At 41.2% G+C, this 26815-nt stretch overlaps 1 protein-coding gene across 32 annotated transcripts in view; it reads right to left on the minus strand.

Annotated features, from left to right (window-relative positions):
* MAGI1 (membrane associated guanylate kinase, WW and PDZ domain containing 1) overlaps nucleotides 1–26815 on the minus strand; it is a 461964-nt gene that overhangs the window by 17485 nt on the left and 417664 nt on the right. For 12 of the 32 annotated variants that reach the window (XM_067541864.1, XM_067541805.1, XM_067541848.1 and 9 more), the window contains 6 exons: nucleotides 16750–16966; nucleotides 11636–11713; nucleotides 7901–7992; nucleotides 6719–6911; nucleotides 4164–4457; nucleotides 602–805 (listed from right to left, as the gene is read on the minus strand). In XM_067541864.1, the coding sequence (XP_067397965.1) occupies nucleotides 602–805; nucleotides 4164–4457; nucleotides 6719–6911; nucleotides 7901–7992; nucleotides 11636–11713; nucleotides 16750–16966 (1078 nt within the window). The remainder of the gene's footprint in view (nucleotides 1–601; nucleotides 806–4163; nucleotides 4458–6718; nucleotides 6912–7900; nucleotides 7993–11635; nucleotides 11714–16749; nucleotides 16967–26815) is intronic. The other 20 variants (XM_067541965.1, XM_067541831.1, XM_067541823.1 and 17 more) reach the window with 5 other exon arrangements.

Below are 26815 nucleotides of genomic sequence, written 5' to 3' on the forward strand. Positions count from 1 at the left end.
TGTAACTCCTGAACCAATCAGCTGTGAGCACCATATTCACTGTTAGAACCAAAGTCACTGAGCAAAATCATTTCAAACTGCACTGAGATAATTCCTAAAGCAACTTGCCTTGAATAAAAACAAAGCTTCTTTTCAAACGGCTTAAATCATGACAACGTGTGTATCCCTTTCTGTGATCCCTTTTGCTCTATAGACTGCTTGTATATATGTCAGGGATTTCCATGCATTTCAGGGCATGCATTGTCTCAAGTATTCTGATGCAGCATTATCGCCGCAAGAATCAAATAAAGTGTCAAAATGCACAGGGATGTGGATCACAATTACAGAAGGTCGTTTTAAAGGGAGAGGTGGAAGACCACAAGAGGGAGGAGATCTTAATTTCTGAACAGACATAGTGCCTCTAGTTTTTTTTAAAAAGCTGATTTCCAGTTAGAGAGAAGTGGGAGGTCCATGCCTGTGTGACAGTAGCAAACTTCTCAATGCAAATTCCAGCCTGCTGGAGTGAGATTGGAAACCGACAAGTCTGTGCAGCTCAAAGTGACATGAAAAGCCAAAGAGAAATAAAACATTTGGATGAGATAGAAATGAACATATACTTTACCATCCCCTGGAATGATGCGTAGAGTAACAGTGTTTCCTGCTTCTTTAATTAAGTTGACAATATCTGAATGCGATTTGTTGGTGATGGAACATCCATTGACAGCCAAGATCCGGTCTCCTACTTTCAGCTTTCCACAGCGGTCTGCGGGGCTCCCCTCAATTATCCGACCTATTTTGTGAGGCATGGCCACACATGCATTTCCTGCTTTTGTATTGGTTTTGTTTTTGTTTTTTGTTTTTGTTTAATTGTTTATATACATGGGACAGCGGTGAAGGGGGAAAGGAGAAAAAGGGTTGAAAAGGGAAAGAGAAGGTTAAGGGTTAATTAATTAATGCATCAAGCAAAAGTTATTAAAGGATCGCTTTGCTGCCACTGTTCAAAACATTGGCAATCAACTACTGGAGTGCAAAGTGCTTCACCAGAACGTACTATCGTTACAAGTAGGTGTTTCCTACAATTCGATCACTAACCCACCAAAACTCTCACCTGTCATTGGTTACAAATGGTGGGATTTTGGAGACTACAAATGCACTCCATGGTCCAAAAATAACGCAACTGAGGTTTTATTTTTGTACTGCAGACTTAAAATTGCTGGGAGAAAACTCAAACTTGATCCTTTTAGATTACATCAGTCAGCATCTCTCGTCTTTATCTCAGTCAGCAGCTGCTGTTCAAGCTTCTGCCAATGTTTTGTTCTTTCTCAATTTAGAAAGATAATCACTCTATGCCTAGTAAGGAGTAAGACTCCCTTTTTACTTCAGAGATCTATTCTATCAGTGCTGCACGGGTAAGCAAGAAGACATTGTTTCTTCTATAGTGAACAAAGGAAGCACTAGGCAAGGCACAGGACCAGTAGAGATGAACCAAGACCGATATACCAGACCTGCTCGGTACCACCAACCTCCTCAGAACCATTTGTTAACTCTGCCCATTTTATGATCTTAAGGGCATAGGGTTGAGGGCAGAGAGGGGAAGGAGAGGAGAAATGAGGGGGTCCTGATTTAAATAGCTCTAAAACCACAAGCAAAACTATTCAAATGTCTCAGAGATATATACAGCAAGAGCATTTTGTGAGGAATGCATTACAGACTCAGAACTGTCTTCACACCATGGGCTGAGCACCATTGAAATCAACGTAACTAGAGGATGCTCAACACCTTGCAGAATTGGGTCTAGAAGACACACAGAACTCAGGTCAAATAAACCATTTAGCTTCCTGAAACTGCAGACAAGCCCTAGATATACAACACGCGATAAGTGGAGCATGAGATTGTGATGACAACTCTGTATCCAGAATACATTCATCCCCAAAAAGAAGTTTTGTGTATATGCTGTAATCATTTATTTTATTAGTAGTTTTAGAGATATGCGCTGCTACATGGGTGATGGTACCAAAAAGACCATAAAGAAGAAAGGGCTAAATAAAGGGGATATGACAAGGTGGGAAAGGCACACTCATCATCAGCAGAAAGGGTTATTATTATAATGGGATGGTATTTCTTAATAGTGAGCAAATTCCTCTCTCAGACATACAATCACTGAACTGCTCATTTCAGTGAATGTTTTGTGGGCATCAAAATCAGAAATTCATTTTCAAGCTACCCCATTTACTGATCGTAGACAACTGACCCCATGCTAAGGTGACAAGGAAGTTTTTTAATCAATCAGTTTGGCCCATCTCTAAAGACCACCCATATGAGAGGTACAAAAAACTACAGGTACGAGGCAAGCACTGCATAGCGGAGGGCAAGCATCTCATGCAGAATATTAGGAAAAAGTTCAATGTACTTAAAAATACAAGGAAAAACAGTCAAAGGTCAAAACACATCCTGGTGGAAACCCTATAGAAATTATAGTACAGCAGCTTTCATTTAGCTAACATTTCTGGTTAAAGTAAACAACTTTTTACCTAACGGCAAAGTTTCTTTAGGGAGACAAAAGCAGAGTACATCTCACATCTAGCAATACCTATTGTACCATATATATTTTAAATACTTTCAAGTACATGAAATCTCTCTATATATTCAGTTTATGCAGTTCACACTTTATTAGATCATTGTGCTTTGGTATAAAAATGCCTAGGCACAAATTGCAGCTTTGAGGTATGGAGGGACGTGTGGGGCTGCCCTCCTCCAGAAGGAGCTTGAGGAGAGATTGTGCCTGAGAAATGGTGTCTACACTCATCTTTTTTTCCCCTAAAATTTCCACTGGGGCGATAAGTGGCGCAGCTCTAGCAGTGCTAAGAACGACTGCTCTAGATGATGTGGTAGTTAAAGCACCGATGGTGCTTTGACCGTGCTAGTGCTCTCAGTGGTGGAACTGCACCAGTGACAGACATGGTGGGAAATTTTAGGGAGAAAAGGCCAGTATAGATAAAGCCAGCGAGAGGCACTTCTCCCACAAGCTTGCCAGTGAACTTGGAGAAAGTTGTAGGCTGCGTAGGATGCTGCAGTCTACTTTGCTGGGCGTGCCTAACCTACTCCACAGGTAGCGTGGAAGGAATAGAGCTACAACTGTCTCCTCTTTTCCCTCCTACTCTTTTTCGGTGATGTGTGCTGGGAATGCATATGTAGAGGTGAGAAGTTTCTCCCCTCCCCCAAGCACAGAAGCCAATATTGCCACTGGCCTCATGCAGGTTATGCATTTCTGTCACATCTTTCCTACAACTTCCCCACACAAATGCTGTCATCTACTATCTGCCGTGGCTTGTAGTTCATCAATCTGCCGTCCCTCTTTAGCTACGTAGAAAGAATTACATCATCTGTGCAAGAATCAAATGGCTAGGAAGGGGTTTCTCCGAGATGCATGCACATAGGCCCCCCATATGACGCATGTACCGTACCAGGCTGTCTTAAGAAAGTGCAGGTGCCCAAATTCACTGAAGCAGCTTATAACAAACAATAGAGACATGTCGGCTACTCATTTCCCGCTATTCATATGAAGCGTGTGTTTGGGAGAGGGACACGTGAGGCAGTGGGAGCTTCAGGAGACGAGCTATCATTTTCATTTGATTTGATTTTATGGTGCCCACTAACATTTTAGCAGTTTCCAGATATCAGCCTGCTCATCCCCTTCAGGGGAGCCAAGAGCATCCCTATGAACCTGAAAGAAAAGCTTATCTGTGTACACAGTTGCTATTTCTTAATTAATTGGATATCCATCAATAACAGGGGGCAAATTTCAATCATTCCATTATTTCCATCTTGTAATACCATGTGCTGCTTCTTCAGAGGTTCCCCCTGCCACTTGATGGATGGCAAAATCTAACCAAGGGCACTTGGTTAAGACACTGCAGCAAACTCGCCCTGGAGTGCCAGTCACTGGCATTGGTGGTAGCGCTGCTGCTATTCAGAGTTCAAAATGTCACTCTGCTTTTTTTTACTTCATTGTTGACCAAAACAGGAGGCAAGCACCTCCCAATGCTACAGCTCCAATTCAGTTAATGACACAGATCAGGGCTCGCTCATGAGTTTTAATTAGTTGGATCCTAGCTACTCGCACTGCACCCCGGCATTCAAACTCTCGTCTCAGGAGAGGTGCTTGGACAAATTCCAGGACTTACCAAAAGTTGTTCCTGCCTCTGGCCTGCTAACTGAGGACACAATCACAAAGCCAAAGCCTTCATTTTCTCCCCGGCGGATTTCGACGTCATACGGCTGCACTGCCGTGCTGACCACGCCGCTGCCCCCGCCCCCTCCACTGCCAATGCCACTGGTGCTCCCGCTGCCTGAGCTCACAGTGTTTAAGGAGTTCTGGCTGCCCTGCGGGGTCCGCTTTTCCTCTGTCAGGGAAGCTGGCTGGTTGCTGCTGTGATGTGAAGAGGCTGGAGAAGGGACTTCGTTCTCTGCTTTTGGAACTGCAGAAGAAATGCATGATTTTAACTGAACTGCCTGCAGAGCACACTTGTTTTAGTATTAAAAAGGTTCAGCTGCAGAAACACGCGCCTATGATACGTGGCAGAATAGGTCTATTTTACTGTGAGCTGATGACTGGAATATTTACCCCGTGCACCCTGTACTCAGTCATTATCGACCATTGTCTCCGGTCTGAAACTATACGGAAAATACACACACACGCAGGTGTGCAAATGCTTGCATGTGGGTGCAGCAGCACCACTAAGGCCTTGTCTGCACAAGAGATGTTGCACTGAGTTAAATGAGTGCAACAGTGTGTGTGTGTGGATGCTTTACATTGTTTTAAATCTGGTTTACAGAGGTTCAGCTTGTTCCTGTTAAATACCACCGTGCTGCACCTTCAGTTAAAACTGGAGCACCTTTGTGCACATTCCAGGTCTAAGAGAAGATGCAGGGTTAAGTACTACTGAGTGCCTAGATTACACCACTTGTATATTATAAAGCTGCCCCCATAGGTAGGGTTCAGTGAGAGTTTTGCTAATACACATAGATTTCCAGCATGTAATACTGAATAGCAATATTAAAGAGCACATCCGCCACTGCAAGCTCTTTGGGATGGAATCATCTCACAGTTATATGTTTGTACTGTGTCTGGTACAACAGGGATGTAGTCTAGGCACTACAACAGTGCCGATAATGAACAACAGAAGTTGTAGGCAGTATTATAGCAAAAACTAATCATAAAAAACAATCTCTTAAAAAATAAAGCTAGACAGAAAAATGTAAAACCATCAATGGGCCACGCAGATATAAAAAACTTAAAAATGTGTTTTAGAAAGTCAATACCCCATCAAGAGACCAAGACAAAGGCATTCCACAAATACTGGATGTAAAGGCAAAAATGTAAACATTACCCTGTACAAATCCTAGACTCTAGCAATATCAAACCCTCTTGACATAAAGGCAGGGGGAGCAGTAGGGAACCAAACAGCTCAGATACAGTATCCATCTAAATCTTTTTATGCCAGTTTCCAGCCTGGATATTACGCAGTAAAAAAAGAAACCAAAAACCATTCCAGGATATAAGATGGTAACGTCAAATACCATAGTGTTGACCCCACTGATATAGGCTGTTATAGCAAATAATTTATGCACCATTTCCACTACATCGTTGAAAGTATTAGTTAAGAAATAAGCACATATTTCATATTGCCTGAAAGAAGCCCATCTGTGGGTCAATGTAAAAAAACAAGGGGCTGTTTTAGAGAGGCTGTGACAGCCTTAACATCTTTTCTGTGTTTATTTCTCAATCTGATGGTTACTTTGATGTGCCTTTAGGATTAACATACCTCACTCCCTATTCTTCTGCTGACCCCTGACCTTGAAGGTCATTTCACAGCTTCTCTGTCTAGAACTGGGCCCAAATCCTCTTTGTCTAGAAATGGGCCTAAACTCCCCGAAGGCTCTTCATCATGAGCTTCATACCTGCACTGTCATTTTCTTTGACAACACCCCACTTTTACAGATTTGCAAGAACAACAAAACAAATTTTTGGTCTTGCCTCTGTTTTTTTCCCGACCCAAACCCCAGGGATGGTTTTATTTGCATCTTGGATCAATTTTGGAAGCTAGCTTTTGAATATGGTGTTTGCAAAATGAAAAAGGAGTCGCTCTAGTACAGAAGTGTAGGGACGACAATGGATAGGAAACTGAACTCGGCCTCAGGAGATCTGTATTGCATTCCCCGTTCCATTACTGACCTGCTGTGTGACTTTGAGCAAGTTATTTTCTCTCTCTGTGCCTCTGTCCCTCCCCACCCAGACTTCTTCTGTCTTGTCTATGTAGATGGTAAGTTCCTTAGGGGAGGGGCAGTCTCTTGCTGGGGGTCTGTACAATGGCTAGCATAACTGAGCATCATGAAGCTACCATAATACATATAAGTAACGACAATGACAACTTGTATTAGTGAATGGCTTTAACAGAAACCTGCACAAGGACTGAAGAGGCCCAGGCTGTGTACATACACAGAATCTTGATTCACGTTTAAACAGAAAAACCTATATTTAAACAATATTTAAACAGCCAAAATATAAAATAAAATAAAAATCAACACAAAGGGTGGAATAATATCTGCATCCATATTAGCATTCCCATTTTTGCAAGAATATTATGAGACGGAGCTTTTGATCTTTAGCAAGTAGATCTCTAGACCATATTGGGGAAAAAAAAAAAAGCTGTGCCCACACAGTCACATGGCAACATACCTGTGTATACCACTTTGCGCCTTATAGTTAGATTGACATGACCTTGTTTAGCAGCCTGTTGCATAAGCTGGACTACAAGCTGGTGAGATTTTCCGACAACAGGTGTTCCGTCCACACAGATCAGTTCATCTCCAGATCTCAGACGGCCGTCAGCATCAGCAGCGCCCACTGGTACAATGTGACCAATGTAAATCTGATGATTAGAGGGAAAAAAAAACAGGGAGACAGTTGTCGAATGAGCATATACCCAACAATCAAACAAACAGCTGGAAAGCTCAGAAGAGCGGTAATGAGATCTGGAGCCTTGGTTTGAGTGTGACCCAAATCAAAAGTGACCAAGACAGTAACATCTGTCAGCTGTTCTATACAGTGGTCTCTGCCAAATGACTCAGGGAATGCCACTCCAGGTGTTAGTGGATACCTGTCCACATCAGCAACATTCTTGGCATATTCTGTTTTCTTTTTTACTATTCCATAACTGTGTATCAGATCCCTCAATTTTCACTAACTGGTAATGTGCTTTATAAAAAATGCTATTTAATCAAATAGAAAGATGGTTACCAGTATGGTCAGTCCTGCCAAGAGGTGAACTGAGACTGAATTTCTCGCTCACCTATCCCTAGAGTTCTTGAGCCTGATTCCTCTGTCATGCACACCCAATTTCACTTTAGCTTTACTGAGCTCAGTGGGAGTTATTCCTCATTTATCCTGGCATGAGAGAAAAATCATGCTCTATCCTTTCATAAATGGGCAAAAGGACAGTATACAGAAATGTATATGGACACTTTTTACGCTTCACCTGCTCAGTGAATAGACAGAGAATTAGGTGCTCTTAACCGGGCTCCTTTCATGGGTACTAGATTCATGTTGAAGAAGCCCATAGAACGTGTGTGTGGAAGACTGCTTAAAGGTAAAATACTACTATAACAAACCTTATTGGAAGATCTCTTTCCATCTAGGGGCGGGGGAGCGGGGTAGATCTAGGGGTTGGCTTTGGCATGGGACACAGATAAAGAGCTACTCTGAAAATGTAGAGTTGTTTGGATGTGTGGTGTTAGTTCAGGCCCATCACTCATTTTAACAGAGATGCTGTCCACACAGCAGTGCATGCTGTGTGCATTTTTGCAGTGATTGGGGAAGGCGACACAGGTTAACATAAATCCACTTTTTAAAAGCACTTACAGGTTCCCCAGGCTCATTTCCACCTAGAATCCTAAACCCAAAGCCTGTTTCCTTTCGCCATAGAAAGATATCCTGTTCTTGATAATCTGGAACTGAAGGAAAAGGAGGAAAGGAAATTATTGTTGTTACTTTTAATGAGAAAAGCACAGCTTTATACCCAAATCCTCTCTTTCTTGTGCTACTAGAAGTGATAAAACTGAGACTGAAGATGCACTAATGAATGGCCCAGCTGTGCCTCCTTCCCTCACAGCGAATAGCACCTTACTGCACACGCTGTCCCACTGCCAGCTCACCATGAGTACCAGTGGCACAAGTGGGCTTTGTACAGCAAAACCGATTGGCGCAGTGTGGCAATGAAGAACTGAACAATGATCTACAGTACCTGCAGCAGCGCGAGACTTCACAGGAAAGCAAACTCATTCCAAGAGAGTCCCCAGTGAGTGCTCAAATGACACTTGCACGGAACTTGATCCTACTCTCACTGAAATCATTAGGAGTTTTTCCATTGACTTCAGTGTGCTTTGGATCACAACCATGATCCACATTCCTAGGCAGAAGTGTGGGGGAGGGGTTGGAGGGGAGGAATTTACCTGTCTCCTTGGCACTTCTGTTTGCCCTTCCCAGAAGCCCATGGAGGGGATCTCAACAAAGGTTGGGATGTGTGTGTGGAAAGCAGGTTTGGGGCCTCCACTGGGGGAACAAAGACTCCTGATAGATGGCCTAGCCGTCCTTCTACCTGTAGAGCTTGGGGGTATGGCCTCCTCTGCTGGCGCTAGCTGGGTGGCACTCTCCCCATCTCCTCATCTCCCATTCCCTGACAGCACAAATGGAGAGAAACTCAGCAAGGCCATCCTTGTCGGGGTCTCTCCCTCTTAACCTTCTTCTTCCCTGGGTTTGACTGCAGGAGGCGGTGAGGAGGCCCGCAGTATTTATTAGCTGTGCTGCTCTGACACTTTTGCTATTTAAGAAGGCTCTTTTTTGGGAATATCTAATCATAGCGCTTGCAGACTTCAAGGTATAACTAAGCACGTTCATAGGTTTAATATGTAAATTACTACTAGGAATCTGAGGGCTTCTATTTTAATAGCAGGCAGCCACTTGTGAATCACTGTTTGCTTGGCATTGTGATATTAGAACTCATAATATTAGCATCAGTAATAACTCCTAGACTCTTTCACAAATCATTGATAAAGACACTTCTGTCACTGGTAAATGAGTATCTACGATCGAGAATAACTCCATTAGCGACATGATACCATTGCTTTTGTTTTTGTAAGAAAAAAAAGAAACTAGAGGTCTGTATTATGACTTCTGTAGTCATCATTATCTTTTCTACAGAAGAGTTTCTTACCTGATCTGATCAGTTGACAATGCTTTAAATAACTATGGGTCAGATCCTCAGCTGGTGTAAATGGGAAAAGTTCCAGTCACGCCAAGATATGTTGATTTACAGCAGCTGAGGAGCTGAGCCTCTGTATTTAAAATGAAATAAAACTGTAAACCAGACAAAGACAGCTGGAAATGCAGAAGAAGCCAGTCATGCTTACTCATTAGTATGGACCACCACCACCATTTCTACATGAACATTACATACATTGGAGTAATAACCTTGAAGTGCAGTTGAACAAAGATGCTTTATATTACTTTATTCATGCATTGTTCTTTCTTTTTTATTTAAATGTGAAATTAATTGCTACTATTAAATGATATCAGAAGACAACTTCAGGTTCATTTAATATTTAGTGTTCATCTAACTGTAACAGATTGATTTTGTAATATACTTCCCCCCAATTTATAATAGTATTATTCCTTTATAGACCAATTGTCTATATCTTTAGTAAAGAAATCACTTCCAATTTTCCTCTTTTGAGCTATTCAACTTCACTGTTACAAAAATGGTTCATTTTCTTAACAGTCTCTAGGTATATCTAATATAAATATCAATTGCATAAATACATACCTGTATGCAGGATGTGTGTTTATAATCAAACTAAAGTTGGATTCAATATCTAAGAGGAGGGCAACTGTTTCTTGTCTTCTTTAAGGGCCTTAGCCAAAGCCTATTGAAACCAATGAGAATCTTTTCCTGGGCTTCAGTAGGCTTTGGATTGGGCCTTTACTGCATTTTATGCTGTCTGTGTCTGTTGCACAAAAGATTTGGTTCTAATCAAATGGTGCTTTGCTTCAGCTTCAGATGAACTCTGATGCTACATCTTTCAAAGACTCATCAATACATTTAAAATGTAATATGAATACACAGACTAGTAGAGTGGAAATGAAGTGAACGGGTGAGTGTAAGTCAGACATCTGGATTTGACATTTCCATTCACACCATTTTACAGCCAACGATTTCTATATCTTCTCTTTACACAATATCTTCTCATCTGAATTGCTTTGTGGTTATAAATTAAACTTTAGACCCATAGGTATCATCTCGCTAAGCTATAGCCTAATTTTCCTGTAAATATAATTACAGAATAATAAGACTACAACCATGCTAGAAGTCAGCAATTTTGATTAGTACAAAATAGCTGGCTGAAGGCTATTTGCACTATTAAGGATATTCTGTGTAATAACAGAATTTAGACAAGAAATTAATTGGTGTTTGTCAATGTCTTCAGTTAATCCAGGCATGAAAAACACAGATACATATGAAAGGTTTTCTCCAATGTTTCACAAGCTTCTTGGCAAAGACTGGCCAAGCCAATTAGAACACACGGCCCGTCTGTCAGAAACAAAATGGCTTCCACAGAGATCGTCAGCATGGGCCCATTTTCTCAGCATCTCTTAACACGTTCACATTTGTCAACCTACAGTGCCACCAACTGTTGCCCCATATTCCTCTTTCCAGTACAGTCTCTCTATTAATGACCAGCCTGGGTAATGCAAGGCTGGACTTAACTAGAGCTTCAGACCACAGCAGTGAAACATTGAGTCTAAAACTGAAGTATTTAGCACATTTCCCTAAGGCATTCAATGTGAGAACTCATAAAGGACCTAGAGAAAATGAACCACCACCACCACACAGGCACACACGCACACAGTGAATACAAAAGAAACAACTCCTTTTACAGCTTTTTGCATCAGCTTGCCAATTAGATTTCTTACTTGCATAGTCCAGTCTGCTAACAAGAAAAATGTCCATCTCAATTATTTTAATATGCTTAACGTATGACTTTGATACAGAGTGTAACTGTGTTTTGGAGAATTAACTCCAATCCTCTCCTTATGGTTTGGGAGAAACCATTTTCTTTACAAATTAAAACCAAACCAACACTTCTTTGGGCCTTAGACTCTCTTAAAAGTTTAAAAGATGAGGACCGTCAGAGTGGATTTGTGAGGCTTCTGTCTTCATAGGCCATCTTCATTCCCCAGAGTGTTTCTAATAGTGACCTTAGCATTAGCTCAGATGGCTAAAGATCATCAGTCCCCTTTCAAGGGCAACCATTTTGGGTCACACTGAAAAAGTGGTAAAAAGAGTTTTGTAGGGGTTATGAGAAGGAATTGAATCAGCGCCTTAAAGTGACTCCATTCTGCCAACAAGCCACGGCAGGGTAGGTTCATGAAATACAACCAGAGTGTGTGGTTTTACCACAAATGTCTAAAATCTGCTGCTTGTCAATGGAGAGCTAAACCATCGCCTCCCTTGGTGATGAGTTGTCCCCAGTCACAGAAAAGAAAACACCAAACAAGAAGCACGACAGGACAGAAATAAAGTTCTCAGCTCATTCTTACATTCTCCAAAATTCGTGGAATTGATTTCTCTCTCTCGCTCACCCTTGCTCAGTCCAGTTGCAGGTGAAGGTGACATAGCTGCAATATTAATTTTACAATTTTGCAAAGCTTAATGTATCCTGTTTCTTGTTAAATTCATTTAAATTTACTTTTGACTGATACGGATCCAGTTAGGCTTTCACACGTATTACTGCAAAGGTCATAGCTGCTATGGATTAAAGCAGACCTGCTGGTTTATTGAATTTTATATATCCAAAGACTAGCTTTTTTCACAATGTACACATCTCTCTGGAAATACTTTAAAAACAGATTTTTACAAAACACCTTTAGAGCTCACATAACACAACCGCCACTGTCCTGACACACCACCTGGATTCAATTTCTGCAGGATATAAATCTTATCTCCAGCATTAGAAGAGACTATAAACATATGAACATGAACACTGAAATCATTTTCATACACTGGTGCTCTGTTAGAGTTAATTTTAATTAAGTGTTACTCTGTAAACTCTAACCTCTATCCTTTCATGTTGGGTAAAATCTACTGTCCATTGCAACAACTGAAACCAAATGATGAACATGAAAAACAAACCTGGCCAAATCAGTTTTCTGTTCATAGGTCACTGGATCATACAGGAGTCAACACCCTTAGTAACCACCATGTATGTTCTCGGCTAACCACAGATGTTTTAAGGCCTTGATTCAGCAAGGTACTTCAGCATATGCCTCACTTTAAAGACATAAGTGGTCCCACTGAAACCAATGGGACTATTCCAGTGTTAAAAACTACTGTGATTTGATGCAAATCTCATGATGCTTTAGAGTCCCCTTAAATCCCCAGCAACTGAAACAAGTAATTACACTATAAACTCAGAGGTTTTTTCCATTAATTTTCTAGTCCTCCAGGTTGAGTAAAATAGCTTGAAGACATGACCTGAGTGCTTCCTCGAACCAGAAGAATATACTGTTTCTTAAAAAAAAAAACCTTGTGATTTTAGAATGCTTGGGGTTGGCAATACTGCTACTCGTGTGCTTAAAGTCAGCCAAGTGCTTCAGTACCTCCCTTATCAAGGGATTAAGTTTGCCACAGATGACCATTAGCAAAGCGTACTCACGAATCAGCTTTGTAAACACATCTTCTCTGCAGCCGTTTGTGTTCATAGAGCATGTTGTAAATATTAAGATCCTTTTACACACGACATTCTCTAAGGGTATGGGCACATCTGTGTGTCCCAGTGTTTGAACGTAACTGTTTGTTTCATATTAATATAATGACAGAGAATACAGCCCTACAGAAGGCCTTTTTACTAGACTATTTTCTTTAAAGCCAGTCTGATTAGAATACAGTTGGCAATTTCATGAGTGTGTCGTTTTATAGCAGGGGAGGTGTAACATTTGATATTATTGTGCTAGAATTTTTTATTCTATTTAATTGCTGCTGAGTGAATGCTACTTACTATGTAAGTTTTGTTTTTATTTTTTTTAAATCAGATTTAGAAAAAAATTATACGTTATGTGCCTGAAAACAGAATTCAAACACTAAATACAACTAGAATATTTTAAAAGCTTTAAGATTCCTCTATAGTGTTCTGCTTTACTTTTAATTAAACGCTTAAGCCGTTCAAAGGGATTCATTAACACATCTGCAATTCAGATTAATTCATTTTGTCACTGCTGTTTTGACAGATGGCCATATGTAGGATATGGTATTTTGCAAGGCAATCAGGCCACATGAGAAAAATGTGACAACAGATTGTGCTAATCTTCAAAGAAGTTTAATAATGCACTGAAATATAAAAAGTATATCATAATAATATATTTTCAATAAAAGGGTACAAGATGTTAGAATTGTGACACTGTGGTAACCCTTCAATTACTCCTCCTTCCATTGAGTACTCGCTACCCATGTAACGTCTGGATCTTGGAAAGGATCCATTTTTCAAACACATGGTACATTCTCCCCTCTGATACACACACATAACTCTCATTAGTGGTAATGAGTGTTATGCATAAAGAGGAGATCACGTTGCTAAAGTAAGTGGTAAATTATTACCACCACCAAATGATCTGGTTTCAGGATTCACTCATTGGAAAGGTACATATTGTTCTCTCCATTCTGTAAGGGCTTCATCCTCCAAAGTGCTGTATCTTCTGGCCATCAGGCAATACAGCACTTGAGTTCAGCCTTAACTTCAAGCACATGAGTAGCCCCATTGATTTTAGTGCCCTACGTTAAGCTTTGTTGAATTTTGAGCAGAGCACTCATCACCCTATATCCAGAGTAATGAGTAAATTGGGCTGCACGTAAGAACATTAGTTCCTATATTTGTTAAACAGACTTGTAGTTCCCACTGTGCAACTACTCTGGCAGTTCCAAGGCACTAATTAAGATTCTTAGATGAATGCTGTCACCTGGGGTTGACTAAATTACTTTATCTAGATAACAGAGTATTTCCTATGGCTCTCCTTACCATAGTATCTGAATGCCTCATGAAGTCATAGAAAATGGAGTGGTGAAACCTTCACCTAGAGATGGGTGTTTCTGGCAGATGGAGAAGCTTAAGGACAGAAGCTGAAAGGGCATGATGTGGGGACAGGAGGCCACATCGACAGAAAAGAATTGGAGAAGGAAGAAAGGGACAAAAAGAAAATGCTACAACTAACAAAGAGGGAACCTCAGGAACAAGTAGAAGGAGAGAATTGAAGATTGACCTCTGAAAGGCCCGTGTTGTCCCCTCCTGTTACACAGATGGAAGAACAAAACTGGGAAATACTCATGGCCACGCAGGACAGAGTGAATGAATGAGTGTAGCATTCCTTGCACCCATTTGCACGTGGACACGGACGGGTAGGAGGTTTACCCAGCTCCGCCTCAGATTTCCGCTGGAAAATCCAGGCAGGTGTTAATGCTGTAGAGCTAATACTAATGACAAATCAGTATGAGCTACACGGTTCGTTACAAATGATCTAAATAGCTGCAGAGGGTCAAAGACAATGACAACACAGTTCTCCCTGCAGCATGGCTGCATTAGGAATGGAGCTAATGCAGCCATGGGTAGGGGCTAGTGTCCCTACAGGATGGCTTCTACCTCTGCAGTTCAGGCAGAGTAGCCCTGTACATGGACCTGTAGGTTTGGAAGGTCCCCTTTACCCCTCTGTCCTGACTTGATGAGATGGTGATCTCCTGAATACTCGTTGAGCTCACTTCAATCACCTAGTGCCCCATTGCGGCAGAGAGATACTTCCACAGCCAAGAAACCTGTCACTCAGGATTTGTTTTTTTCATGCCATAAGATTTAAAAACGATTCAAATGGTTGGAAAAACTAACCCAATTGCTATACATTCTGGGGTATAAACTTACATTTAGCAGGTAATGAAGATCACCCTTTCGTAAATTAAAAAAAAATCTAGAATATGCTCCTTCGGCACAAAGTGTTTCAAGATCTCTTCTCTTCAATTAAAAGAACAATGTTTTCTGAAAGCATGCCTAATACTCTTCAGATATTGCTCTGAGAAGTTTTTAGAGGTTCTTCTATCTTAGGCAATATGATTAAAACAAGGCAAACATGTTTATTTTGACCGCAGAAAAGGAACCGACTGAAACTAATTTTATAATCTTGGAGCAGAGTCAAACACTGCTCAACTATTAGCTGAATGCATGTATTAATAATTAAAATAAATGCCACTTACTGCACGCCTTTGGTTTTTGTATTGTTAGAGTAGTAAAGACAGAATGGCTCAGCAGTATTCCCGCCCACCAATAGTGAGATGGGAAAGCATATGATCTGAGTTTTGGCAAACTTATTTTTCTTTCATTGACAGTAGCTCCCTTGTGTAGCAACTTTTGACCTATGACCCCTAACCTGATCTTGCCAAGATTATAAGACAAGCTTCCTTTATATATACAGCATGTCATTTACTCTGAGTGATACCAATATAGATGAAATGCAAGTAGGAGAAATATAAAAATGTATTAACATTAAGACAGGCTTGGCAATAGGCTGAGGCCTAGTAGGTATAGGTTTGGCATAAAGGCTTAGCATAATTAAGTGACCTAGGGTAATAAGGTTTAGCAATAAGAGGTTTTTGGCATAAACAAATTAACCACAAGGAACAAAACAATGAAATCTTAATGGCATTTTAGAGGGGAGAGGGTTTTGAGCAATGCGTATCTGTGCAGCTAACCATATTGACATGTTAGAATTATTCTCAAATGTATTGATGCAAATATCTATGCCAACAATCAGAACACCAGTTATGGGTCCCTGGAAGGCCCCATATGGGTAAAAGACAAAGATTTAATTACATATGGTAACATATATGTTAACGTGTAAAAAAGGGGTATCAAAATTGATGCATGTATTTTTTCTGGTAGCTTCATCCAAATGACATAATAGGCAACAGCCAAAACTGTCATTGCCACTTATGGTGACCTCCACTGACTGACCTCTCCAGTCTCTGTTTTCATGTCCATGATATTGTGCCTATGTCAACTCCATGAATTGCTCTGTACTTTACTTCTATTTATTGCTCTGTATTTTTCATTTGTGGCTGGTTTTGGCTCTTGATTAAGATTCTTAGCTCTCTGTGTGTACCCAACCAATCTCAAACGCAACCTGAAAACAATTTTCTTAAGTAGCCATTTGAATGATAAATCTGTTATTTGTAAAACAGTAAACTGAATTCGTCCAAGCTACATAACCAAGGAGCATTAGCTTGCTATGAGAACTTTGAGAGATTTTCAGTGGAAGTTGGGCAACTAACTCTGCTTCATGTCTTTGAAAGTCTCCTTAATTCCTGATTTAAAAATAAATAAAAAAGGATAAAAAGGACCTTACTATTTAAAATATTTTACTTTTTTTGCACAACTTTATGGTCTAAACGCAGTTATCGGAGGCAATCAAAACTCATTCTTCATCCAAGACAAAACTGATTCTTTGTTAACACAAATCTTCACAGCTTTTTCCCAGAACTTCATATACATGTATCAGTTTAACCAACTGAAAGCTCTGTAACTTCAATAAAAATTTGAGATTCAATTCCTACAGATGAAATTCACAAAGAGTGGCTGCCAAAACCGTAGTCTTAGCAACCACACCTGGTCAATACTCACGTCGGCTTTCATACATGCTCCTGGACTGGGCCCAGATTTTGAATGGATCTGGCTTTTTCTGCCCAGAGTTGTCCGGCTGCTCCACAGCTGGTGCTTCAGAGGCAGGGTAGTCGGGAAGCACCTGAGTAGTATGGATGGGTGAAGCAGTGTGTGTGCTGCGGTGGCTAGAGACGCTATGTTGAGAACTGTTTTGGCTGTCTTTCCTTTCAAGTGGTTGCTGGAAGTAAGACAGCAAGTGAAAAGAGAAAGAACAGAAGGTTATTAGTCTCTGGGTGGCTGTTTTCCATCGTTCTTTTCCCCCCTTTGTTCGGTGTTTCTGCATGCACACAAATGAATATATACCTCACATTTTGGCTGCCCCATTTCCAGTTAATGCTGAGTGCAGAAAAATTCCCTGAGACAGACTTTGATAGACAGACTGGCAGAAGAGGTATGTAAAATGGAAAGTGATTAATCACAAAAGACACCCAGCCTTCTATGTCTCAGCACAAAACAAATCAAAATTTCGTTATAAGATCCTAGTTTCAATATCTTTTGTCCCCCTTTATGTTAAATTAGAAAAACCTGTATTCAGAGAACTTTTCAGGGTTTAACATAAACTCACAAAAGCAAGGACAAAAAATATCAGCACTCAAACTGAAAAGCCAGCTTTATCTGCTACTGGGTGTAGGCATTACAGACCTTGATATGCAAAATCACATCTCATTCCCTGATCTTTGCTATCCCCCAAGTCATAATGAGTTGGTTGGGAACAGAGTTCAAGGAAATTAAGATGCAAGACTTGAACCTCAGAGCATTACATTAGATCCTGAACATAATCTGAAAATATTTATTTGCAATTTAATTTCCTTGTTTTAAGCAAGTATATTAAAACAAAGACAAATGTTTCTACTTAAATTCAAGGTTCATTCTACCCAGCATGTCAACAGACCTGTCTTGTCAATATTTAGCTAAAATGGTATATTGTTCTTAACTCACATTCACATAATAGGCTACAATAATGTATGCAAATCAACAAGAGCCACATTTGCACTGCAAGGATTCATACTATTAAATATGCAGTAAAAATGTTTCTGAAGTTACCAAGAATGGACAGTAAATTGGTTTAAAACAATGCTCATTGCACTGTCTTGTTTTCACATTACAAAAGGGTCTCGTTGATATTGACTGGCAAATGTCAACTCTCACATTAAAAAGTAAAGGTAATTTTCACTTTAAATTCTGTGTGCACAAAAAATACTTGCAAACTTCTGTGTCCCCACCCAGTCCTCTGAATCTAAGAGGTCTAAAGAGATTAAACAAACCAACCAAACCAACCCATTCTTGAACATTTTACTTGTATGTCGCACTTCAGCGCAGACGATACACTTTTGTATACAGGGCCAGATTTACACCTTATGCACCCTTAGGCTCAACATTTTCAGCACTCCCGCTCCCCCACCTATAGCTGACTTTTTGTGTTTTCCACATTGGGGGGGAGGGGCTTTGGAGAGGGGCTGAGGTGACCAGCTTGGTCAGCTCTGGTCAGGGGGAATATGCTCACCCCTGGGCTCCAGCTTCCGGAAGAGGAGGGGGAAGAGGAGGAGCAGGGCAGAGGGACCCCGGAAGAGAAGCAGGGGGCAGGGCTGGAGTTCCAGTTCTCATTCGGGACCGCCAAATTGGCCAGGGCCCCTGGGCATGAGCCCCGTTGGTCCTTGTGATATTCTGACACTTTTTAGGTGCCCCTAGAACGCTGGCACCCCTAAGCACATGCCCAGTGTGCCTAATTAGAAATCTGGCCCTGTTTCTATACAGAAACTAGGACCTTATCACCATGACATGAAAATACTATTAAACCCAGAAATCCAGGATGTTTTGTGCTTGTGTGTCACAGAACCAAGTGAAATATATGGAGTCTTTCAAGAGGAGGTATCTACTTAAATGCCACTTAGGTGGTTAGTGAGTAATGAAATCAAATCTGATGACAGGTCATTGGCTAATATTGGTAGTCTCCGCACAGTCTTCTGTAGACATGGATTCATATACCATAAGCCAATATAGAACTGATTAATCCTAATTAGCACCTTTATGAAAGGTTTCACCAGAGATAAAAGATGAAAAAGGCCGTGGAAATTGAACTATATTCATGTCTAGAAGTGCAATTTTAAAGGACATTGGTGCAGCAATGTAGGAAACGTGCAATGCCATTATCTGTTTTGTATGCTTTGTTTATAGCTAAACAGACTCCTTCAGTTTCTGGTGCTATTTATCTGATTTCTCACTTAGGCATCAACAGCCTGATCCAAAGCCTGTAGAAGTCTACAGAAAGACCCACACTGGTTTAACATGGCCTTTGGATCAGACCATATAAATTCACTTTACAAACAAAAGCAAAACAAAGAAGTGCTTTCAATGCAGCCCCAATATGCCTAGCATTGTAGCACATATCTGTAAAGAACAATCCAAATTACACAGATAGTGTGCAGGGTGTGGGACCACCACATTGTCGTTATTTGCATTACAACAGCACACAGAGACTGGGGGTATACAGATACAGCGTAAGAGAAACCACTGCCTTAAAGAACTTGCAATATAAACAAGCAAGGAATAGACATGGGAAACAGAGGCACAGGGAGGTGAAATAACTTGACTAAGGTGGTAGAACAAATTTTTGATGGTGGTGTGTCTGGAACCCTGGTCTCTTGGCTTTTACTCTTGTCCTGTCCACTAGATCACGTGAGCCATAATGCTCAAACACACCAGGTCTGAACTAATCATTCAGAGTGGGTCTTTTTTGGTTTAAAATGCCCTTTTCTGTGCGATTTTACATCTCAAGTATAATCTTTGGGTGCATTGGGACTTGCACCAAGGGTGGAGCAATTCTGAGAGAACAAATTGCTTTGACATTCTAGGCTCGTACTGAAGTTGTTGACCCATTACTGGCATTTCTTTAACTGATGTCTTCATTGACTTGAATATTAAATTAACTGTGTACTTTAAAGTCATTTTGAACAGAGCATACTTGTTGTGACTGCCCAGCAACCGGTCTTCAAACACAAATCTTATCCAATTTCAAACATTTTCTTCTTTTTCCAAGTGGCAAAAGAAACTAATTCACATACAGCCTACAAAAGAGCAGCTTTTAAAGTAAGCCATTTTAAGGCAGAGCTCTGCAAACAGCCTCTGAGCTGTAGATGGCCGCTCCTTAAATCACAGTTTTATAACTTAAAATGTCATTTTTGCAGCATCTTTTTTTTTGGCTGTTTTGTTTTGTGGCAAATGATTAAACAACAAAAGCACCCAGTCAGCACAGCGTATCAAGTTTCAAGTCAATCTGATTTAAAATAGCTGATTTATAGAACTTTGATAATAGGGGCTAAAACAGAAAACTTTATTCAAGTCTTAGGTAACACTTGTAAACACAACAAACAAGGCACTAATACCATTTACCTAGATAATAAATAATCTTTTCTTTAGATGAGAAGTTAAAAAAAAGAATTTCATTTTGTTTATTATATAGGAAATTTAAACAACTAAAAACTAGCATTCAATTCTAGAGTTCTAGTCTGCACTTGAGACCTAACAAACTTGTTTCAGGCAAAAAAAGCAAGCAAAAAAACCCCTTCATTAAGCTGGAGTTACTGTTGTAAATGTACACAAATGATAGAAAAAGGAAAAGCCCTTCAGAAGAGTGTGGTTTTTGCAACAACAAAACAACTTCAGAGAGCCCGGAATCTCTAAGTTCAGGGCACACTTTAAAATAAAACAGAAAAGTATGGAAATGCACAATTAATGTCACCCACCCAGTCAGCCATAAATCTGCCCGGTGCTTTCACCTACAAACTAACAGATATTTGGAAACAACCCTATTTTCAAACAATGCATGTCTTTACCACTTCAACAGTGCTGAAAATCAAGAAGGGATCGAGCTGAACTATTTCTCTCTTGTTGGTAGACTGAGGGCATGTCCACCTTACAAAATTAAGTCGACCTAATTTATGTCAGCATACAGCGGCCGCAGTAATTACACTGCTTGTATTCTGTCTATACTTCGCTCCTTGTGTCAGTGGTGCGCATCTTCACCAGGAGCGCTTGCACCGATTTAACTGCCAGTGTAAGACATTATGGGATGGCTTCTGAAAGGCAGTAAGTTGATGTAAGCAACGCAGAGTCTACACTGACACTGCATTCATATTGACTCTACGCCTCTAGTGGAGATGCAGCTATTAAGTCGGTGTAGTGGGTGAGTTATATTGGTGAGAGTGACATTTTAGGCTATGTCTACACTACAGACATTTGTTGACATAAGATATGTCGACTTTCAGCCACCGCTATCATTACAGTGGTGGCTGATGTCCACACTGCTATCCTTGGATCAGTAGAGTGTGTCCTCACCAGGATCACTTCCACCGACCTAAGAGGCAGTGTGTGGGGAGATGAGAGAGCCATTTCTTAGCTCCCTGCTGGGGGCTGCCCCCCTACCACTACCTATCCCAGCTGGGATGTGGGAGCTTCCCAGCTCCCAGGAGGGAGCCGGCTGCCTCTACCCCCCCTCCCCCCCCCAGCTTTCCGTCCCAGCTCGCAGCCAGGAGCTGGGAGGCAGGCACCAAAGCCCCGGCTACCAGCGGGGCTGCAGCTCTCCATGCCAAGGGTCACAGCCAGGTGGCAGCTGTCTGGGACCCGCAGCTGGAGCCCAGCGCTTGCGGAGCCGGGCTTCAGCCCTCCCCCTGTGTCAATTTCACTAATTGACAAGTATGACAGCCCCTCCACGCTCTAAGGGGACACAGCGTCTACACTGACACTGTGTTGCCCTAGCTGTGCCAACAAAAGCCCTGCGCCTTTCGTCAAAGTGGTTCAAACAGGGCAGTTTTGTCAACAAAAAGGTGTTTGCAGTGTGTACACCAGGATTGTTTTGTCGACAAAAGTCACCTTTTGTTGACAAAACTCTCTAGTGAGACCAGGTCTTAGTGTAGAGGCTTACAGAGTTAGGTTGACATAAGGCCGCTTATGTTGACATGACTGTGAAATGTAGACCAGGCCTGAGCACAGGGTTCTGTGGAGTCTTAACCAAGAATGATCAGTCATTTCAGGAAAGTACTTCTGCCTTCTTTAGCACTGCTTCCTGTTGCTGGATAAAGAGAGGCTGTTACATCTCTTCACTAAGGGAAGAAAAACCATACGCACAAACGCAGAATGGGGGTAACTGGTTTGGCAGTAGCACTGTTGGGAAGAATCCGGGAGCTATGGTGGATCACAACCTCAACGTGAGTCAACAATGTGATGCTGCTGCAAAAAAAGCAAATGCAACTTTATGTTGCATTAACAGAGGCATAGCATGCAAGTCATGGGAGGTGATAACACCACTCTACTTGGTGCTGGTTAGGGCTCAGAGGCAGGAGTGTCTCCAATTTTGGTCACCAATGTATGGAAAGGATGTGTGTTTAATTTGGAAAAGAGATTGAGGGGGGACATGATAGTGGTCGTCAAATATTTGAAAGGCTAAAGTAAAAAGATGGAGAAAAGTTGTTCTATCGTCACAGAGGGCAGGACAAGGGGCAATGGGCTCAAACTGCAGCATAGCAGAATTAGATTAAATCTTAGGAAAAACTTCTAACTGTAAGAACAGTAGGACAGTGGAACACACTGCCTAGGGAGGTCATGGAAGCTCCTTCACTGGAGATTTTCAAAAGGAGGTTGGATAGCCATCTGTCTTGAATGATTTAGACCTAACAAACCCTGCATCTTGGCAGGGGGTTAGATTAGATGACCCTTGTGGTCCCTTCTATGATGTGGTTCTATGATTCTAAAAGTGACCTCACTGTAACTGATTATTCTGGACAACCTTCAAAATGTACATGGACTTTCAAATGTAGAAGTGTCAGATTGTTCAGATGCAATATAAACATGAGGCAGCCATACTAAGGGTATGAACTTGATTGCCATTAGGCAACTGATGTGCAAAACCCAAATTTCTGCAACATCAGAATTCCTTACCCACAAAGATAAGGTGAATGAAGTGGACTAAACATTCTCACAGCCTGCAATGTTCCAAAGGCCTTATCAAGACTTTCTTCACCCAGGAATCTCCCCACCAACTACTCTGACAATCAACTACAGTTAAAACCAGATTTTCCCCTCCCTGTGTTAGCAGTGTACGTGCTGCAAACTCCTATGATTGTATTGTTTTTACTTATAAATGAATATCAAGAAGTTCCTTAATTTCCCGATGTAGTGACTAGACCAGTGGTTTTCAACCTGTGCTCTGTGGACATCTCCTTGGAGTCCAGCCTATGTCTAGGATTTCCAAAGGGGTCCAACCCCTCCACTTGACATTTTTTAAGGGCCCGGCAAATGAAAAAGTTCAAAACCACTGGATTAGACAGTAGGTAGAGCCATTCTGAATAGAGGGGATAGGCTTCTTGTAGTTATAAATATACCTGTATTCTGGACTCATTTTTTCAGTCCTATGCAATACTATTTCCAGCCACAATCACTGTATTTGCCATGAAACTCAGGGAGACGCCAGCCTTCGAAGAAGCTGCAATGTTAATACAGCACTAGTCACTGGAGAAAGCTAATGTGCTGATACAGTATACAGCATCTTCCCTTGCAAAAAGCTGCGAGATGATCACAGGAAGTAAAGGAGAACAACACGTTCCAGGGAGTTTGCAGCTCTTACACTGCAAAAATAGGGCGAGAAAATATTATTTTTAGTGTCTCTCAGAGTAGTAGTATGCTGGAAGGTGTTACCAGCCACCCACCACAGACCTGGATGTACGAAGCACCCTTACTTCAAGCTAAATGAAGAATCTATTAAATGCCTTTTCTGTAGTGACAGCTAAAACAACAGAAGCCAGCACCCAAGGCAGTGGCTACAAGGCAAGGCCAGCACCTAGCAAGAGAAGAGGTGGTGAATGTGACGCTGAGAGAGCAGAGGCAGAGCCCTTTGGGGCATAGGACTTGGCATGGAAATGGTTAGCATGGAAATTGCCTGTTATTGTTTGTTCCTACTGTGTTCAGGGAATCAGGACTTTGTGGACACAAGATTGTGCCAAAGAAACACCTGACTTGTACCATGCATTTCTCCTCCTATTAGAAACAGGCTGGCAAGCCTCCAAATCCTGGCTAACTGCTGAGACCAAGGGGAAGAAGTATGTGGGGAGATGCTGTGAGCATGAACAAGTTTTAGGCTGAGAAATTCAGAAGAGCTCAGCTTCTATTTAGGCACCTCAGTAACAGTACTGCTTTCAAAAGAGCTCAACACCCAGCATGCTCAGCTGTCTGGAGGGTCTGATCACATATTTCGGTGCCTAGATTGGAATTGAGTTCTTTGGAAAATCAGACCACAATTCTGCTTGTAAGAAGAGCTGCCCCCCACATGGGATATTTTGATACAAACCAAAAAGTGTTAGCTTTCATAGACGTTTTCTAGGGAAATTTTTACTTTTCATCAAAAAAAAATCAAGAACTCAAAAACTGAAAAATGTCAGCCCAAAATTGACAAAAAATGAAATATTTTCATTTCTTAGCTGAAAATTTTTATTTTTGGGTGCTTGGATAAAAAAAAAATTGTCAAAGAAAGCAAACATTTCCCATGAACATTTTCGTTTACTTGGAAATCCAATGTTCTGCTGAAACATAGATTTTACTGGAAACTTCAATCAGCACTTTAAATCTGGCATGCTGCCCTTCTACAATTTTGGCCCTTTGGCTCAGCTGAAAAGCTCTCTCTCTAAAAGGGAAATAAACACAAAATATTCCAGAATCGCCATACATGAAAAGAATGCACATGTCTATGGTTAAACATATACAGCCATATAGTCTAAAACAAAACCATTCCAAGTCACTTTCTCCTTCATTACCTACCAAGACCCATGTTCTGGCTGTCTAGGCCTGTTTCCCCCTCTTGCTACAGATAATATTAATTCATCTAAAAGAATGTAAGGAAGTCATATCCCTGCTCTGATTTGGTTTTAGTCATGACATTAGCTGTTGCAGCAGAGAAACACAGCACCTTGAATTCAGGTTACAGCACATTAGCTGAACTTAAAAAGTAATGAGTTATAATAAAAAAAATAAAAATAAAAAAACCTGCCAGTGAATCTTCCGAAATGCATGTGTGTTTTTCTGTGTCTGCATGTGTATTTTCTTAGGGCCAAATCCTGCGGACACTGCATGTGCAGCATCAAAACGCCCGAGGGCCTCAACATTTCTCTTCCAAGTCTAAGTCTGGCACCAGAAGCCCAAAGTGAGGCAGATATGGCTTACTGGGGGTGGGAAGGAGAATAGAGCCAGCTATAAAGCCAGGGAATATCTGAAAAGGAAGCAGGCCACCAGCACTAGTAGTGGGAGAGTGGGGGATGGGAACATATCTGGGATTGGAGGGAGGCTTCCTTGGGCCGCACTGCAGAAAGGGAAGCAAAGGGATCAGCAGTGAGCTGGATGAAGGAGTAGGAGGCGATTGAAGATCTGAACTTGAGTTTACTCTGTAATGCAGTACAAAAAACAGAACGTGGAATTGGTTTAAGATCAGGCTACCAATTTATAAGGTGTGACTGCAGGCAGCTTTTTAATATGAGCTAATTTACTGGTAAAGAAGTAAATTTGTTTTCAAAGGCCTCTTGGAGAACACTGAAGGTAAAGAGGAAGACGGGCTACGTTAAAAGCATGCCACGTATTTAGCAGGTGCAGCTGCACCTGGGAAAAAGACTTTGGGCCTTGGCCTTTGTGCCGCGAGTCTGTGATGTCTGCAACTTCACACTGCCCTGGCGACATACGGGGGCACCCAACAGTCAAGCACTGAAAATCTCACAGGGCAGTTCCAAGGCTGAACCTCACGGAAGTCCCACCCTGGTTGTGGAATGGTCTGTGTTGACTGGACTGGGTGGGACTGTGAACGCCGACGCTCTTATGTTCGGAAACCATTCCCCCTCCATTGCCACATCACAAACTTAAACATGGAACCTGAAGTTTATTAAACTTAAAAAGGAAGTTATATTAACAATATAAGTAAAATATTGATAACGTTTTTATCCTTTTGCCTTAGAGTAAAAGAGATTGTATGCTATATAGATTGGTCCTTTTCCTTTAAGTAGTGTGACTGTTAGACCTCCACCTACTCTAATATAGCTGCCACAATATATCAATATGAGATAGTATTATCCACTAGCTGCTGGTGCAAATACTCCATTTTATATCTAAACGGAGGAGGAAGACTTTTTTTTACTGGATTCTTCCTCTCCACCTGGAGCTGTGGTGAAAAATATCGAAGGGCTATGAAGAAGGTAAGAAGAGAGCTTTCAAAAGTATAACATCCGAGGAATCTGGTTGCTTTCAGTGAACGAAATGGTTTCTCTGCAAGCAAATTCCTTGGGAAAAAAAATCTACAGCTGGGGGCTGGTAAATTCATTACAGACTCCAGAACTACACCTGTTCGTAAACAGTCTCTTTGTTCATACAGAGAGGATTATCCCTAAATGGATTTAGGAGTTTCACAGATTTAAAATGCTTCTAATGAATCATTGTTCACTTGGCAGGTGTTTAGCACAGCATCAGATTAATAAAGAGATGCTGCATTCCCTGATTCTGGGAAGGCACCTGTTTTTAAAAATCAAAGTTCATGCATCATATGATGGTTTAATGAATAAGGGTTATAAATGTCATACATCAATTCGACTATTCCTTCTCTGACAGTGGAAAAATGCAGCGGCAAAAAATAATCTGCTTGGCTTGTACATATTTTACACACTTGTTTCTATTTTACCAAAGGCTGAATTAATCTTTGACTATGACACAGAAGTAAACGCATACGGGCTGACATTTCTGTGATTTGAGTGAGTGCACAAACTGCACTTCTCCCTCTCAACATTAATGCAAACTGACAATGGTATAGGCCTGAAGTCATGTGACTTTAATCAGCAATGCCCTAAGCCATCAGAATCTCATTAATTATTTCAGGGCTATCTTTTTGGATGAACAGAGAAGTTACATTAAAAGCAGGAGATTCTGCTCATCTTCATAACAAATCTCTTCCAAAGCTTTACTGAAAGGTGAACTGTTAGCAGCTGCAGCTACCGGCACCAGACCA

The sequence above is a fragment of the Emydura macquarii genome, unplaced genomic scaffold (assembly GCF_026122565.2).
Source record: "Emydura macquarii macquarii isolate MOO-44397 ecotype Brisbane River unplaced genomic scaffold, CSIRO-AGI_Emac_v2 contig_71, whole genome shotgun sequence".
NCBI lineage: Eukaryota > Metazoa > Chordata > Testudines > Chelidae > Emydura > Emydura macquarii.